The sequence below is a fragment of the Lichenostomus cassidix genome, chromosome 3 (genome assembly GCF_008360975.1).
Source record: "Lichenostomus cassidix isolate B80296 chromosome 3, HeHo_3.0, whole genome shotgun sequence".
Lineage (NCBI taxonomy): Eukaryota > Metazoa > Chordata > Aves > Passeriformes > Meliphagidae > Lichenostomus > Lichenostomus cassidix.
This window is the reverse complement of record NC_139483.1, coordinates 15,433,833-15,451,522: the sequence shown is the minus strand read 5'-3', so window position 1 is coordinate 15,451,522 and position 17,690 is coordinate 15,433,833. Positions and strand designations below refer to the sequence as shown.

General features: G+C 44.4%; 1 protein-coding gene across 4 annotated transcripts in view; it reads left to right on the top strand.

Annotated features, from left to right (window-relative positions):
• CAPN13 (calpain 13) overlaps positions 1 to 17,690 on the top strand; it is a 65,280-nt gene that overhangs the window by 9,723 nt on the left and 37,867 nt on the right. For 2 of the 4 annotated variants that reach the window (XM_085054640.1, XM_085054637.1), the window contains exons 2-5: positions 6,439 to 6,621; positions 7,148 to 7,288; positions 11,977 to 12,095; positions 13,040 to 13,288. In XM_085054640.1, the coding sequence (XP_084910766.1) occupies positions 13,052 to 13,288 (237 nt within the window). In that variant the 5' untranslated portion in view covers positions 6,439 to 6,621; positions 7,148 to 7,288; positions 11,977 to 12,095; positions 13,040 to 13,051. Of the gene's footprint in view, positions 1 to 37; positions 102 to 6,438; positions 6,622 to 7,147; positions 7,289 to 8,749; positions 8,923 to 11,976; positions 12,096 to 13,039; positions 13,289 to 17,690 lie in introns of those variants that run through there. The other 2 variants (XM_085054639.1, XM_085054638.1) reach the window with 2 other exon arrangements.

Here is a 17,690-nt window from a genome sequence, read left to right as displayed (position 1 = left end):
ATTTCCTCCTAGGATGCTGCAATGCTCTGTGTAGCCCATAGTTAATAGGACCATCCCCAGTGCTTTGGCAGGAGGATATAAAGGGAGAGCAGAAGAGGAAGGTAATTCTTTGTTCTAGGAATCTGATCCATCACAGCCCATGGTATTTCCTCCTCAATACCCTTCTCTGTCACTCACTGGGGCATATATTGGGTCAAACACATTATAGTTTGATTCTCCAGCTAATGGCTACTGAGGCCTGGTCTCAGTACGCTGCAACAAGCACAGTAATTGAAATTCAGACTGCAGCAGAGAAAAAGCTTAGTCTTCATTTCAGCACATCACCCGCTTGCTTATACAGAGTTTTCTCCTGGATGCAGTAAACAAGGGGCTTGATTCAGTTTTGCCCTGAAGTCTTATCCCATATTAGTAAAAAAAATATGACAGTACATAGAGGTCTCAGCACTGATTGTTTTTAAGTTCAAAGTGTCTCATCTTCTTGCTCTGGAGAACAAACTTTTGATGGTTCACTGTGGCAGAGTCAAGGTCCCTGATTAGTTCCTGGGAGCTGCTGGATTCGTGTTGCCTTTTCTTTTCCATTAGTGAGTCAGGACAGCTGCTTCACTCAGCTCTGCTCTATTCTCAGCCTCCTTTTCCATCTCCCTGTGGCTCACCAGCATCAGAGTACCTGGAAGAAATCGGATGTCTGGGAGAGGGAGAAGATTTTTCTCATCAGGTGGGCTGAGGGGGGAATGTGTCAGCTTCTCATTCAGCTCTTGCTCCATCTTAAACCCTCTCTTATATTAGTGTTGATATAGTGAGATTAGTGATTTGGTCTGGGATTTTCTAAAAGCTCACCAAATTTAAAATTAACATGTTCTGTTTCAGGAAAAGTTAAAATTAAAAATGCACCTGGAATCAAGGCACTATCATGTTGTCTTCCAGTCTATTTTTAGACTCTCCTGGGTGCTTCCCAGCATGGTATTATGCCAGTTCTTCTCACCTCCATGGGAAGCAATCCTCTCCAGGCCTGTCTCACCCTAGGGTGGTCTTGCTGAGCCTTGTCCACTCCTAGTGTCCCTCTTCCCTTTCAGGCATTACCTTGCGTTTTACTTATTTTTACTGGATGGAATTATTTTCACAGAAGTGACCCTCTGTAAATTACCTGAGACTCTGCCCTTCTATTTACATATTTTGGCCCTGTTCCTATCCTGTGAGTGTTACCCCTAGACTCCTGTGTTTGACAACAGAATCAATGAGTTTAGTTTTTCTCTTCCTCCCCCCCAAGAAGAAGGAACCATTTAGAAATACAGTGCAGTTTGGCTGGACAAGTTAAAGGCAGTGTCTGGTGTGCTTCCTTAATACATTGTAGAATCTAGATAATCAGTGAAGAACATTAGTTGAAATGTCAATGGAAAGTGACAGAAACATTCACTGGGGACCATATGCTGTTCTCTGCACTGGCATCTCGCTCTGCATACATGGCTCTGAGCCCTAGCTAAGTGCCTTATCTAGCCATTTAAGCTATTTAATTAATACCTCAGATAGAGTAGCAATCCTCATTTTTTCCATGTACTGATAGAGCAGAGCAAAGAGAGCAGACCTGTGTTATCAAAGCACACCGTGCAGCTCTGAGAGGAGCCTTTCATCCTGACAAAAGAGCTCGGGGCTGGAGCTGCTCTGGAGCAGGAAAAGGGAGCCTGCTGCCAGCACGGTGTGGGGACAGAGGTTACACAGCTGCTCTGTTTGTCCATGCAGCTCACAGCTCTTGGGAAGCAGAATTTGGGATCTCCATCAGGGATTTGTACGTTTGAAGCCAGGCTGAGTCCTGATGCTGTGCTGCTCATGACTGCCCCAGGGAGAGAGGGCACTGCTGGGCTCTGTGTCTCAGATTTTACACTTGCTCTCTGAAACCTCACCACTTCATTTTTGCTTCTCTTGCAGCTCGGATGGGATTGGGTCTTTCATGTGTCCTAGAGCACCCACCAGGGCCATGCTGCAAAGGAACAAATACTCTCTCATTCTAGCTCTGTGTAGTTATTAAAAGTTCACCCTGGTAAACCCCTAAGCTCTTTCTGTACAAGATCTTGTTGCTTTTTTTTCCCCTCCTCTCCTGACAGAGGCCTCAGCAGCAAAACTGTCTCAATTACTGGAGGAGACCACTTCTGTCTGGAGCTTTTCTCCATGGATTTGCCACCCTTTCAAATAAGAGGTCATATTCTCCTTTTGTTTGAGCTGAATATAGCCTCAAGACTAAGCTGAACAGCCTTCTTTATGGGCAGTGCTTTGCTTTTTCCTTGTCAGTCAGATGAGCAAGCTCAGATGCATCTGGGTACAAAGTCATCAGAGTGAGAAAACTCAGGCTGGTAATGTTTTTAGGTTGTTTGGGGTTTTTTAACTCTCCAACCCTGTGATATTGGCAAGTGCTGATACTGTCATAAAAGCTGTGATAAGATACTTCTCTTGGCCAAAATAATTCTTAGAGAGAGACCAAACAGGTGTCTGGTGAGGAGGGTACCAAGTGTGGACTGCTTTGATCAGAGGAAATGCACCTGGTTTAGACACCATCCTCGTTCAAGACAACCCCTGTTTTTAAACTGCTCAGGTACCTTGCAGGTGTGCATGCTTGGGTGTTACTGCTTCAGGTGAGGTCACCTCTGTTGGATCAAGGGAAGATGAAGGCAGAGTCTTCAAAAACATCTGATTGCTTTTTTAAAAAATCTTTTAAATTTGCAGGCATTTGGTGATGGGGTTGTTAGTCTGAGAGCTTAATTAATAGAAGGAGTTCTATCCCATTATTCCTATTTCATGGAACCAATATATTCAAAGAATGGCCAACACTGTCAGCATCCAGCACACTTTTACTGCTCCACAAGCACTTCTTAGAGGACAAGCCCAGCATGCCATGTCTGTGACTTCCAGCCAACTCATGGTCTTTATTCCACTGTGACAGTGTTAGGGTTTGCCATAAGTTAACTTCAGATCCCTCTGCTCTGATTGGGATAGCAGCCCCATTTTCAGGTTCTGGGTGTGTGCTGAAGGGCATGGAATCCCAGAGGAGCTGTCTGGCTTGTCTGAAGTTGCAGCCCTTAGATTCTCGAGGTGTTGGATGTCTAGTGGAGCGAGGAGGAAAGGTGGGCAGCAGGTTATACCATAGACTGGAATACCATCAGGACACCCTTGTTGGCATCTTACAAACTGCAAGATGTCAGGGAAGGAGAAGCTGTCTGTGCAATGTCAGGAGTCAGCAAAGACTGAGGCGAGGACCGTGAGCCGCAAATGTTTGTAGTAAGCTGTCGGAATGATCCGCAGGCCAAGGATTCTCCATTAGAGGATGGCAGGAGCGTTTCTGGAAAACAAACAAATGTGAGACTGTTGCAATCTGTTCACAACGAGACAAAAACAAAACAAAAAAAGCGTGAAATAAATTTTTTCACAGCCACAGGGCTTTAACGAGGCTGGAGGCAGAAACGCCAAATAAGGGCTAATATGCTGATGAAAACAAGAGATTCATTTTGATCTGCCCTCCACAAAGGGAACCCAAAAGCTGCTTATGAAGAGGTAGATGAGGGACACCAAGGAGAGAGGCGTAAAAGTGCTTCTTCACTTACCTTTCCAAGCAGTTGCTAGCAAGGTTTGGTAAAGCAAAACAGCAGTGCTATGAGCAGAGGGAAGGATGTCCATGAGATTTGCAAGGACAATGTCGTGATGGCTCTGTTTAAAAAACCCTTTGATATTACTCTTGCTGGTAGGATGGGCTTACTCTCAAGGAGGGCTTCACTGCTGGCTGCTGAGGGGCCAAACTTTTGTAGAGGTTTTGTAGAGCTTCAGTATTCAAAGTGCTATCATATTCTGTTCCTCATTCAAATGAAAAACAAAGTCCAAAATTTCCTGGGAAATTGCATTCTGAAATATAATGTCAGACCGAATGCAGAGAGCTATTGCAATAGCACTTGAAATCTTTTTTGCATTGCTTGAAATCTTTTTTACATTTCAATGTTAAACCTTTTGGATAATGCAGAGATGATCCTGAAGTGATGGGTTTTTCATAAGCAAAATATGCAACTATTGCAAAATCAGAATGGAGCCCAATGGCATTATTGAAATGTATTGTGTCTTTCTCATGGTGAAAATTCATTGTTAAGTGGCTTTCATGTTTGACAGAATTGCATTTTTCTGAAGGAAAAATATTCCACTGGGAAATTCCAGTGCTAATATGGGTGTGAGTAGCAGGCTGCCTATTTTTTTCTATTTTTATTTTTATTCTTGAAGAATTCCCACTGTGGCTCTGAAGTCAGTGGATATTTCTTCTGAAAATAGGGCTCTGGAGAGATATATTTTTCACACCAAATCCCCCCTCCCCCCAAAAGGCAGTAGGATCTAGCTCTGTGGATTCATTATGTACTGTTAAGCAGCTGCCACATTTCACTCTGGCAACAGTTGTACTTCATTTACGAGCAAAATGATTCATATGTGAATATGGCAAAAGTGCTGCAGCTCGTGGTGAATTTGCACTGAGGAGCAGCTCGTGGGTGAGGATTGGGTAAAAACAGATGCTGAAGTAGGACTTTGTTATTTGCCTGATAGTTTTTGCAGTCATAAAAGTTTATGCTTTAGAAGGGCAGGTCCTGCCAGAAATAAGAGTGCATAAACACAGAGCAAAGGAGCTTGTTTATGACTGATATTAATCATAGCTCCCCTGCATCTTGTGTAAGGGAAGCAAATAAATGGTAACACTTGACCTACATACAAAATTATGAATGAGGAAATGAAATGGATTGATAGTATTCTTACATTAGTCCCATAATGCAAAAACAGTGGGATGCCCAATCACTGCAGCAAATGTGACAATGATTGAAGGATGATTCCTCTTTTACACAAAACCTATTTGTGTTCACCACCCTGGAAAATTTCCCAGCCTGTTTCTTCTATTTACCATGGTGTAAATTAGGAGTCTTTCTGCTAAAAAGAGTGTGATCTTCACAGGGGTAAGAGCAGCAGAAGTAAGAAATTAAGGCATATGTCTGGAATGTTGCAAAAGATAACAGTCCTAATACTTCAGTGCAGAAACTCTGTGGGTGTAGTGAGAAGAGTTCTCTTCTTAAGGCCAAGTCTTCCACTAGTACTTGGGCAAAATTACGCAGTTCTTTCCCAGACAGCCTTGAAAGATGATACAAATCTTGCTGCTTCAGACGTGCTGCTTGCTACTGCGCTGGTTTTAACTGGGCTAGAGTTAATTTTCTTTGCCGTAGCTGGTATGGAGCTGTGTTTTGGATTTGTGAGGAAAACAGTGTTGCTAATGGAAAGATGTTTTAGTTACTGTTCAGCAGTGTTTGCACCCAGTCAAGGCCTCTTGTGCTCCTCACCCCACGCCAGCAGTGAGCAGGCTGGGGGTGCACAGGGAGCTGGGAGGGGACACAGCCAGGACAGCTGACCACTGACCAAAGGGACATTCCACACCACAGGGTGTCCTGTTCAGCACATAGAGCTGGGAGGGGACACAGCCAGGACAGCTGACCACTGACCAAAGGGACATTCCACACCACAGGGTGTCCTGTTCAGCACATAGAGCTGGGGGAAGAAGGAGGAAGGGAGGGATGTTCAGAGTTTCTGTTTCTCCAGTGGCTGTTATGTGTGATGGAGCCCTTCTTTCCAGGAGAGGGCTGAACACCTGCCTGCCCATGGGAAGCAGGGAATTAATTCCTTGTTTTGCCTTCCATGTGCATGCAACTTTGGCTTTACCTATTGAAGTGTCTTGTCCTCAATCCGTGAGTTGTCTCACTTTTACTCTCCTGATTCTCTTCCTGATCCCAGTGGTGGGGGAGTGAGCGAGCAGATGTGTGCTGCCAGCTGCAGTTAAACCATGACAGCCCTGCAGAAAAACAGTCTACCCTCAGGAAAGCCAGGCAAAGAGGAGATATGTGTGTTTAGTTTAAAATATATTTTAAAAGAATCCCTGTGTTGTGCAATTTTTTGTGTATTTTTATCCCGGGGTAGAGAGGAATAAAGATTCACTAAATTCCAAAAATATGTGATGCCAAAAATCTGTGCTGCCAGCTGAGACTTCACAAGCCATGCTGGCTTCACAGAAAACCTGGGTTCAACAGCACTTCTTGGTATTTGCCCTCTGGTGCCAGTGCCCACTGGGAGAGGAAGCAAAGGGGGCCTCCTTTATTTGTGCTTTGCCAGCCCTGAGGTGGTAACTTAGAGCGTAGAAGCAGTTTTGATTTTTCAGTGATCCTTCAGCATCTTTTGCTCTTGAGTAGATTAAGCTGCACATCTACCCTTGGATGGATTAATGTCCCTGCTCTGCAAAACCTCAAGGCAAGGGAATGTTGACACTTGCCACAATCTCACAGGGTATCACTGGCAGAAAACACCTCTGCTCTCCCCATGCTCAGCCCTGTGCTTTTTACTCGAATGCTTTTTTTTCTTTTTTTATTTTTTTTTTTCTTGCAGGTTTCCACAGACACTTAGGATAGCAAATAATCCAAAGGCTCATTACTGCACATAAATCCCTCAGCCTTCTGGGCTTCCTTCTCTGGAGCCACTGTGAAAATGGACACATCAATACAGCCTTCTGCAGAAAAGCTGACAATCTCAAAATGGGCTCATGCTGCAGTAACTGAAATCTCCTGCCAGGTTGGTGATGGGGCTTTCTAATCAACTTTGCAATGAATATTTCTTAAATCATGTTAATCCACCATTTAAGCAGAGATATCAGTTCCAGACAATGAATCACCATACCTGGAGGGGAATCTACCTGCCGTTTCCCCAGAGAGGAGGCGATTAACAGCGCTCGTGCTGTCAGATGAGCTAGCAGCGATGGCATTTATCACCTCTCAGCTCCTTTCCTGCAATGAAGGAAATCTTTGCTCTCTGCTTCTGGTGCAATCAGCTTTTATTTATGTAGTGGTTATGGAAAACAGCTCTTAAAGGAAAACTGCACCTGTTTTGCCCTCTGAGGCAGATTTTGCTCTAATTTACATGGATGCATTTCCTATTAGAGTTTGCTAAATGTTGGGATCTCATGAGGAAATGAAAGCCTTTAAATATGAGCAGGCAGAGTGAAGTACACAGCTTTTAGACCCACAGAACCATAGTAAACATTGATGAAGAAGATGAACTGTCTTTTTCATGAGCACTTTTATGTTCTCATCTCCCATAGCTCCTAGGAAGCAGCTGCTGTGTGAACTGTTAGCATCCCAGCTCACAGAGACTGCAGTCCAAACAGAAAGTCTTGTTCTGAGGACATTCCTGAGCCCAGGTGATTGTGTGAGACTTTGGATAAGTAAAGAACTATGGATTGGTAAATTTTTCTGTTAATCCCTAAGGCAAACTTCATGAACATTCACTGCAGAGTAACTTTTCATGTCATGAAGAAGCTGCGGTAGCTTGAAAAAGAGAGGGTGATTTCTCACGTCTTTGAGTTCTGCTCCAGCTCAAAGCAGGTTGAATTCTGAGTTAGGTGATGTTGCTTATGTCCTTGTCCAAGGGAATATCTCCAAGGGTAGAGATGCTCCAGGCTCTCTGGGCTGAGCCACTCTAAAGATCTTTCTTGTCTCCAACCATGTGTGGTTTTCCTTGCTGCTCCTTGTGCCTGTTACCTCTGTGCATCTGCTGTGTGCCAAGAACAGCCTGTCTGCACTTTCTCTGTCACTGCTTTTTGCATAGTGGGAGACTGCAGTCAGGTCTCCCTCCTGGCTGAGCAGACAAGCTCTCTGTCTCTTCTCTCACAGCATGTGCTTCAGTCTCCTGACCATCCTGGGGAGTTTCTCCTGGGTTTGCTGTGATTTCAGTGCCCCTCTTATGCTGGACAGCCCCAAACTGGGTATAGAGCTGCAGGTATCATCTCAGAAGTACTGTGCACAGGGGAAGGGTCCCCTGCCCTGGCCCACTGTCTGTGCTGCAGCCCAGGCTGCTGCTGGTTTGTTTTATTTCAAGGTTGCACCATTGTCTCTTGCTCAGGTGGTTGTGCACCAGAACTTTTATTCAAACACATGTTTGCAGGCTGTAGGAATACACTTAGGATTGCTGCCAGGGAATGTGTCCCTGAGAATGTGCTGCCCACATTCCTTGAATTTTGGGCCTCTTTTGGCTACCTCAATTTGGTCTCGCAAAAATAAATATTCCCATATTTTTGCTAGATATTCTTCAATTCTTTGGCTTTGAGCTTTAGGATAATGAAGGGCAGTCCCCTCCTAAACATAAGTCCTACTTCCTCAGGCAGTCCTGGAGGAAATGAGCTGCCCAAGTGAACTGATGTGGAAATTAAGTAAGAGCCCAGTGTAAATGCTAACAGGCATTGGCCTAAAAATATCTGCTGCTCTTACTGCTGCAGAAAGAATGACATGCACCTCTGATAACTTGTCTTGTGGTGAGTCCTGCCAGGCTGTGCCTGGATCCAGGATGATTACTGTATTTCCTGGTGGTTTGAGGAGGAAAACAGATGAGAGGTGCAAATAAACCTGTTTTCTTGTAAGAAGAATTGCAGCTGAAGCCACAGCTAGCCACAGGAAAGTGTCTACAGATCTAGGTCGATAGACAATTCATTGTGTGTGGCTAATAGAAGTGTGTGTGTGCATATCTGTATGAAACCATTACACCCAGGCCAGATTGGTTGTTGAACTTCAACTTGGTTACGTTTGCTTAAGGCGTGGCAAAAGCTTCCCTATAAAGGAGAGCAGGGACAGTGCCAGCCTCTGTTGGTGCTGGCTGGAGTTACACTGGAGGCACTGCAGGTAAAACATCCCTTTGCTGTTTTCTTTAGCACGAGATGAAGCAGGTGAAATACAAGTAATAGGGCTGGAAAAGCACCACAGACACATTGAGAGGGATTTGCCTTGGAGAAACAGAGTAAATTAGAGTCCCTACCCTTAATGTTACCTGGAGGGAAAGAAAAGACGAATTTGCCATCCTAGAAAGAGCCTCCTTTGTAAAACAGTAAGTTGTCAGAAGTAATTGGATCAAGTGGGAGTAGAGATTCTAAGATGAGGAGGATGCTATAGTTACTGTAGGCTGCTGTTAAATGAGGTAGAAAAAAGGTATCTGGAACTGTCCTATGCTGTGTATGCAAAATGAGAGGAAAATTGACTTAATAAATAGCCAGAAGGGAGTACTTCACAGGCTGTTTGGAGCAGAAGGTCTTGCACGATGCCACTGGGAGAATAATCTCCTGGAGGGTTGCCAGAGTGCCTGACCTTGGTTTTGATTTTCTGTGGTTCTCAAGGCTTTTCACACATGGTATGTACAAGGAGCTGTTGTCCATTTGTGGTTTGGGATGCCCAAAAAATAGTCCTTGCACTGCCTCCTCAGCTTGCTGTCACTGCAGGAAGCTGCTGGCTCTCTCATTTTTTTTTTTTCTCTGAATGCGAGGAGAGATAATAAACTCACACTTTTCCTTCATTGTAAGATAATTCTGGAATTGAGTCCCTGAAGTTTTTACAATGCTTCAAGTACGTGAATGACAGGATCTTAGAGGGAAGAGTGCTGGTGGTATTGTGGCATATATTGAGTATTATGGGGAGATGAAATGTAGCTTAATAGTTTGAAGTGTTTGGAGAGGAAACGGGGGAAGAAGGGCTGCTGGCTTTTTGGCTTTTCTGGTACTCTTTGTTGTGTTTGAGAAAATTAGTTGCTCTGTCTAAAGTACAGAAACTCAGCTGAGCCAACATGTAATGGAAATGTTTTGAGAAAATCAGTGGAGAGGAGAGGGTTCAGCTATGAAGTACACATGGTTTCTAATTGCCTGTTTCTACTTTATACTCAGTGAAAAATACCAAAGCCGTTGAAGGAAATGATGTCTGTACTCTGACATAAATCTTTATGCAAAGTGTAATTAGCTGTCAGTAGCATTTGCCACCATTGAGTACCTGATTATAGTAGTGGCTTGACATCTTTGCTGAATGAGAGCTGGAGGGAGACAGGACACACCTTCCCTGCTGCCTTCCAAGCTGTTCAGTGCAGAGAATGGTGGGTGCTTGGGATTTCCCCATGAGTTTCTTCCCCATAAATTATTGTCTTGCTATCTTCAGAGACTCCTCTTTTCTTCCCATCCCTTCCAACTGCCTCACTCGATCTCTCTTTGTCCTTCTCCCTGTAGTTTTCCACTGCTTACCTTCTCCCCCTCATTCTTTGCTGTTTGTCCCATTCTCAGGGACAAGGATGTCCCTCTGCCCAGAAGGAAGAGGAACCAAAAAACAGCAGCAGATGCAAAGCTGGGTGTGATTCCCTTCTCAATTTCAGATAAGTAAATGTGTTGAGGGAGATCCCAGGACTAAGTAAATGTTTGTTAAGCCCCTCCTCAATGTTTACCCCCCTCTGAATAATAATTTCTTTCCTTAGCTGAGAGGCAGTGTCTGTTTTCCTTTAGAGTTTGACAATATGTCTGAGCCAGCTCTTGTGAGCATTGGAAATCCCTCCCTGTCTCCTGGCATCTTGTGGCAGGGAGCAGTCCAAGGGCAACATCTCTGATATCCATTCCATATCTGATATTCCATTATAACTCTGTCCCACCAAAGCTTTTCTGGCTCACGAGGTCAGTCACAGGAAGAAGCTCCCCAACCAAGCAGGCAATATTCAGCTTTAACAACCTTTGTGGTCTTTGCTATTGCTGATGGAGCCATGAGAGCCCCAGGGGAAAGCTGTGGCCAGGATTCAGGAAGCTGCTCCAAAAGAGGTGGCTATTAGAGCGTGTTGGAGCAGCCAGGACACTGCTAGCCAGGGCCTGACCCCATAGCCTGCCTGCAGAGGGGCATGGGTGGCTGCAGAACTCACATGTCTGTGCTGATGAAGATATTCCTGCAAGAGAAAAGTAGTTAAGTGTGTTATTTTCCTCAGTCTGGTTGCTAATTTAATCCTGGTGTGTTAAACAACGTAATTAAACACACACACACACATGCTAAAAACTCTTGTTCTCTGTCAGAAGAGAGGGAACGCGTGTCAGACCCAGCCTTCAAGCTCTGTTAATTTTAATTTGAGTTTTGGAATTAGTAATCAGTTTTGCTGGAACACTGTTTCAAGAAATAGATCTTAGCATGCATGGAGCCTGGGCACAGTTTCAAATGAGTATTTGTTAAGAAGCCATTCCCTTGTCGTGTTATGGTACATTACATGAGATTTATTTCCATTGTATTAAAAAATGCAAACCCAAGGGGAATGCTCTCTCTTCTTGTTGGCCGAGGGTGGTTTCTGATTTTTTTGTGGGGCTTTTAATTAAAACAATGAGATGCAAAACCACTTATTTGTTTAGGCTGTTGTTACCATGCCAGGAGGCTAAGTGACTTGAAGCACCAGGAAAGGTGATGAGACTAAATAAAAAGGGTGTAGGGAAGGGAATGGGGGCTGCATCACACCTTCATTGCAGCTGAGTGGTGTTTTTGACATGTGGGAAGAATTCACAATACAAACCTGAGGCTTTGCTCTTACTGGAGCCATCTGCTCTATCTGTGCAGCACCAGGAGCATCTCAGATCGACAGATAAGTCAGTTTGGTAGAAAAGAGCCCTTTCATCTGCTAAAAATTAACCAAAATCCCCTCAAACAAGCAAACAAAATCAACCAAGCAGCAAACTAAGATTTATGGCATCCGGCTGCTTGAAAGTGAAAGTAGGTGACTTCAGGTTAGAAATTAGCCCAGCAAAGTTAATTAACCTTAAGTGAGGCTTGCCCAGGGCTTGTGGTGGATTTTCCAGTGTTAATTTAGGAGAAGGTACATCTGAAGTGGAAGCCAGGAGCTAGGGTCAGGAATCACTGGATCAAGTGTGGTGCCATCTGTAATGCAAGATGCTAGAGGAGGTGATCACTATGATTCTTGCCTTTTTAAAGTCTACTGATAAAGGGGCTTCAGTCTTCATAAGGAGAGAGGCAAAAGGGGAAATATAGCTCAGGACAGTTAATATTTTGATTTTGTGAGGGCAAATGTGAATGAAGGGTGAAAACTGGTGTGGACCCTGAGTCATGTTTTTATCCAGCAACATGTATTTTTGTGTAACAATAGGAGCAGAAGGAGCCAGGAGATAAGGCAGGCTGCACAACCTTTCCTGCTACTTCTCTGAACCCTGAAACCAACAACAGAACTCGTCAGCTGAAGAAAGATTCCTGGGAAGTGGTGCACAGGTGTGTGTCTGTCTGTCTCTCTGTACATCCATGTGGTTCTGGGGAGCACACCTGAGAACTTGTGCTCTGGTTGGACAGAACAAACTGCTTTCTTTAAGCTCCAGTGCCATTGGCCTCTCCAAATGTGCAATTCTTCTTCTTTCTTGTGCACTTTTCCCACTCCTATCCTAAGCTCTCCTGTCCCACAGTCCAGTGTCTCCATGGAACATGCACGACCTCCCTTTGGAACAAGAGTAGATCTTTGATGGCAGGAATCCTGCTGTGCTTCTTTGATGCCTGTAAAAGGACAAACCCCTCAACAGGAGATTTTGGCTCCTGCATCCATCCCTAGCTATGCCAGCAGGTGTATTAGCGGGTCTGCTCACTCCAGGGTTTCAGTGCCTGTATGAAATGTTCATTTTTCCTAAACGGAGTGCCCCTTTCCATTAGACACATTTACAGACAGCGGTTTGGCCATGCTTCAGACTGGAATACCTGTACATGCCATGCCATGCCTGCCCAGTTTAAATACCAATTTGAAACCCTCTGCCCTGGGCACAGTGATATCTAACCAGAGGAGTCCTGGGTAGCTCTGGGCATCCTCCCTGCTCATCCTCCCACTCCCCTGCAGCTCCTGTTCCATGCCCTGTGCTCGCTCACTGCAGCTGCACCTCAGTGCTCACACAGCAGCTCACTAACAGCTTTGCTCTCTGTCCTCAGGGAAGACTCCAAATTGAATTTGTAGCAGTGACAGCACTGGTTTAAGATAAACCAGTTGGGATTTGATGACTGCTCTTTCCCCATGCATTCCCAGCTAATAAGGATTTTGTCACTGTGGCTGCCCTCAGTTTTTTGAGCTGCTGCTCCACAGTCCTGCTGGTGGGAGGGGGAGGGGTTATCCCACACACTCCTAATGCCCAGCTTTGCCTGGGGAACTCAGGGCAGCCCCATTTTCCCCCTCACAGGGACAGGGCACGATGCTCGCCCCCAGCTCTGCTCTGAGGCCGGAGCAGGGCTGGCAAACCTCAGGAGCAGCGGGAAACCTCCAGAACCTGAAGAAATTTAACAGCCAGGATTTCAGTGACCTGCGAGCCTTGTGCCTGAGCCAAGGGCTGCTCTTTGAGGATGACACCTTCCCCGCTCACATCAGCTCCATCGGTCCCAACCTGCTCCCGGAGGAGAAGCTCTGGCAAATACAGTGGAAGAGGCCAACTGTGAGTTCTCCCAGCTGGGGTGTTTTGTGGCTCTGCTGCTGGATGGCAGCACTGATGGCCAGTGGTAAAGGCCTTCACCTTGGGTGGGAGGTCTGTGTTAAGCAGGAAAGCAGCCCTCAAGGGGAGCACTGGAAGCACAGTGGGAGGGAAGATAACCTCTGCAACATGAATGATTTCACTAGGTACATTTTTGTAGGAGTTTGTTTCCACCTGTGAACTGGGCTAGAGCTACTGTTCCCACTTTGATCTGCTTCTAGAGGACTTTGTGCAAACCTGAAAACTGGTTTAATTCTGTTGAAGATCTCTGATTTCTGTAATCCGAGCGACTGACTCAGCAATACCTATTTTAAAATAACTGGGACAAGGCAGGAGATGAAGTACATTTGTGTGCTGATTCCCAGTCTCAATTTAATAGGCAGTTATCATCTGGCATATGGAAGTTCAGAATGGGAGGTGGAATCACATGCTCAGCTCTTTTATCCCAGGACCTAATTTAGGAAATCTTCCCATGGTCCAGCTGCTCTGTATAGCACTGCTGTGTGCCATTTGCTGCTGGTGCAGCTCCCGGATTAGCCTCTCTCTTGAAAGCTGGTTGTAGTAGCAAAGTAACTAAAAATGCAAAGGAGAGGAGTTAGTTGCCACTGTTTCTGGTCCAAAAGAGAAAAAAATATGATAACTAGGAATTAGACTCACAAAAGACAAACACAGATATTAGAAAAGACTCTCCAGGGGCATTTTAAAGATGAATAAACTGGAATAAAATGTTATGATACAGTTCTGTTAAGTACTAACCACCCTGGTGCTTTTGCAGCAGAGAAGTGTAGGACTTCAAAAGCATACAAAGTGACTTAGAAACCCAAATACCACTAATTTTGAGGCGCTGCTCTGTGGGATGAATATCTATCCTACTCTAATATCCTGATAGTTATTTCATGTGCAAAGGGACTGATGTACCTTGCTAAAAGCAGAATCTGCTGCTGCGAGTGCTTGAAGTTTGTCAGGTGAGGCAGGTATTGGAGAATTCCCTTCTATTTTGCTGAATCCATGAATACTAAGCTTATGAATAAAAGTTTTTGTGGAATTGGTTTCAAAAATTTGCATATATCCTCTCCATCCCAGCACTTCCCTTATGAAGTCTCTTTCTTCAGCAGCTGACAATTTTCCAGAGGGTTTTTCTCAGGAAGGAGAAGGATCAAAAGCCTTGGCCTTGCTAGAGCTCCCCTTCAAAAAATTAAACCATATGCTCATGGCTCAGGATTTGTGATGTGAACATTGAAAAGTCTTTTGCTCTTTTATAGAGCCTAAAGCAGCATCACCAGCTGCTCTTCTATGACAAGGGACAAAAGTTGAGACTGCCAACTTAGCTGGGTCATCTGGAACAGAAACTCAATATTCCAGTGCTGAAGAAGGCCCCATTTTTATTTTTTTTCCTTAGTTTGACCAAAATTTTCACCTGTAGATGTTCCCCAACCATGCAGGCTTCACCCTAGCAGATAAGAGGCAAAATAAAGGGCAATGGCATCACCTGCCTGAGGAGACCAACCAGAAATTCTCCAACATCCCCACAACAGCTGTTCTGTGTCATGGTGACATCAAAGTGTGGCCTCACTTTCCTGACAGAATGAAGCAGGCCCAGAAGTAGTTGCTAAATCACAGTGGTTGCTTTTCATTTATAAAGCTGCAGATGTTTGGAGCCAAGGGTCAAGGAGTAATTAAAGCTGTGCTTGCATTTTGCAAGTCCTGAAAGGTCAGTGCTGCATCCAAATGCCTCTGGGAGTTGGTCCCCCAGGAGGAACAGGGAACTAGCAGGAGCAGTGGTGTCCCAAACCTGAAGTTTTCCAGTTGGGCACCTTTCATATTAGTACCCTCTTTGTCATTGCAATGTAACTCTACGGATATGTGATCCCAGATGTTTAGGCTACGTAAACTACTCAGCCAAGAGATACCTATAATTTCCCTACAAGAGTCTGTTTCCTACCTGAATGCATCTCCCAGAGACTGAGTGCAGCTTTATCCTGCTGACAAAGCATGGCCAATTTAACCTATGTCTGTATTTTTCTCAGCCTCCACCATTAGCTCCCTCTGACATTAAAATAAATTTGTCTGGAAATGTACCTGTGAGTGGCATCTTGGTCCTAATAATCTCTTAGCCTCCATTTACTGTCATGCAGTATCTGGTTATTTAAGTGGCAGATAGCAATTATGACTGCTGTCTTTGTTCCAGATCTAACTGAGCAGTTGAGCAACATGCTGCTTCTATTTTACCTTGTACATTGTCAAGAGAATTGCCAATTATGCTCAGAGTTTAGAGTCTTCATATCTGGGGGTAATGTATAAAGTAGAGAGAAAACAGCTTGATGCCAGCAGCGACAGTCAGAAACAACTTTTTGACTTGTAAACTGATCTTAGTTAATAGGGATGTGCCTGAAAAGGGGGGGAAGGTAGATCAGGAGCACCAAGGCAATGTTTGAAATGTCATTTTTCCCAACTCTGCAGTAGTTTCCCATCAGATGGGGACTGCTTCAGGCTGTGTTTGTGCCCCCAGGCCCTCAGTCTGTGCCCATTGAAACATGCAATTTGTGACACAGATTTTGCATGTGGTACTTCAGGCATTACTAGAGGTGGGGCTGAAGGTACCAAATACAGCAGAACCTCACAATTACCTATTCTTTTGTCTCACCAACAGTTTTGAGAAATGGAAGAGAAGTTCTATTTTAGTCTGAATACAGTATTTTCTGTAGCTAGGCTTTTCTAAAGATCAGTCAAAGGGAAATTCTCCGTGAAGAATTATGTCAGATTTAAAAAACTGAGATGCTCCTTTTAAAATGTTCAGAACAATTCTTTTTCATCGTTTGCTGCTTTTCCTTCACACAAGCTATTGATTGGAACTGAGGAAACCATGAAATGATTAACTGTTGCGGAATATGCATTTTTATTCAATTAATGTTCAGGCTAAAGATTTCTCTCTGTTCTGATCACAGAGCATAATACTGTGCAGATGCAAAAAGAAATTGAGGGAGGATGGTCCAGATGATGTGAATTGTGGTGGTGCTAAATGTGGAACGCTTTCCTTTTGCTAACATTGGCTATATTTTCAGATACGACATGCATGAGGGGAGAGAGATTACCATCTCTGCACCAGGGATAGCCCACCATTGTGTTCAGTATGGTGCCTATTATAAATGTGAAGGATTGTCTGTGATCTTCAGCGTTTATGCTTTTAAAAAAGGCTAGAATGGGCACAGGGTGAAGCTGCCGGAGACTTTTCTGAAGGGTCTTCAAGGTTACAGTCTACTGCTCACCCTTGGTCTCCTGGGGACCCTGTAGCTCTCTTATGGAATGAAGGGATGCTGAGCAAGAGCTGGCATGATAAAGTCTGGTTGTCATGGACAGTTATGTGTGTGGGCACTTGGAAGAGATGGAAAAGCTGCAAGGTGGCCAGTGTGGGTTTCAGGATCAGCATGAGAGGAATCCCTGAGTGCCTCTGATGTGACCTGCAGGGAGGTGTGTGGTGAAAGGACTGTTGGAAAGAGCTGATGTGGTCTTTGTCTGCATCATCAATCTGCTCATAGCAGCAGGACATGACCCCTTGGGTGTTTGTCTCAGGCATCTGGGGATGAGAAAGGTGGTGTCTGAATGAATTCCTTGGATGGAAGGTGCAGAAAGAGGCAGTGTGAAATCAGGCAAGGGATACATGCTGTTCTCATAGCAGAGCCCTGTGCTACTGCACTTAGCACCTAAAAAACATTGGAGAAAATTATACACATTGAGCCATTGCTTGTTTGCTGGGAAAAGTGATCCATCGTTTGAATCAGTCCTTTTGCAAAAGGGCTTGCTCATGTTTTTAATTCCCTTCCTCTGTCCCTTCCCAAAGAAATTGTAACCATCTTTGAGGAGCAGAGTACCTATTGTGATTCCTTGCAGATTTTGGTGATTATTTGTTCCTTGGCCTGTTATTTATTTCCCAGAAATTTCCAAGAATTAGCATCAGCATTAAGAAATTTCAAATCCTGCAACTGACTTTACAAAAGTGGACCTTTAAAAATTATTTTGAAGTTAGCATCTTTCTAGATGGATAAGCTGAGCTGGATTTCCTACTGCATCAATCTTGGTCTGTAGCTGGAGGGGACTAAAAACCAGATTTCATTTAGGCAAGAATTTAGACAACAGTTTGAAGTTAAACTGAAGACTTATCTCTAATAGAAGAAGGGGAAAATGAAGAAAAACCTACCAAAAAAAAAAAAAAAGGAGGAAAAAGAACTGCACATGGTCACAAGTGCTGATTTAATGAGGAAAGTTATGGGAAATGTATGGCAGTGAGGGATAGTGGTGCCTTGCAGGTCTGTCACTTTGGGGCCATTTCTGGCATGAGCCAAAGCTGCACACCAGCTGTTTGTGGTGG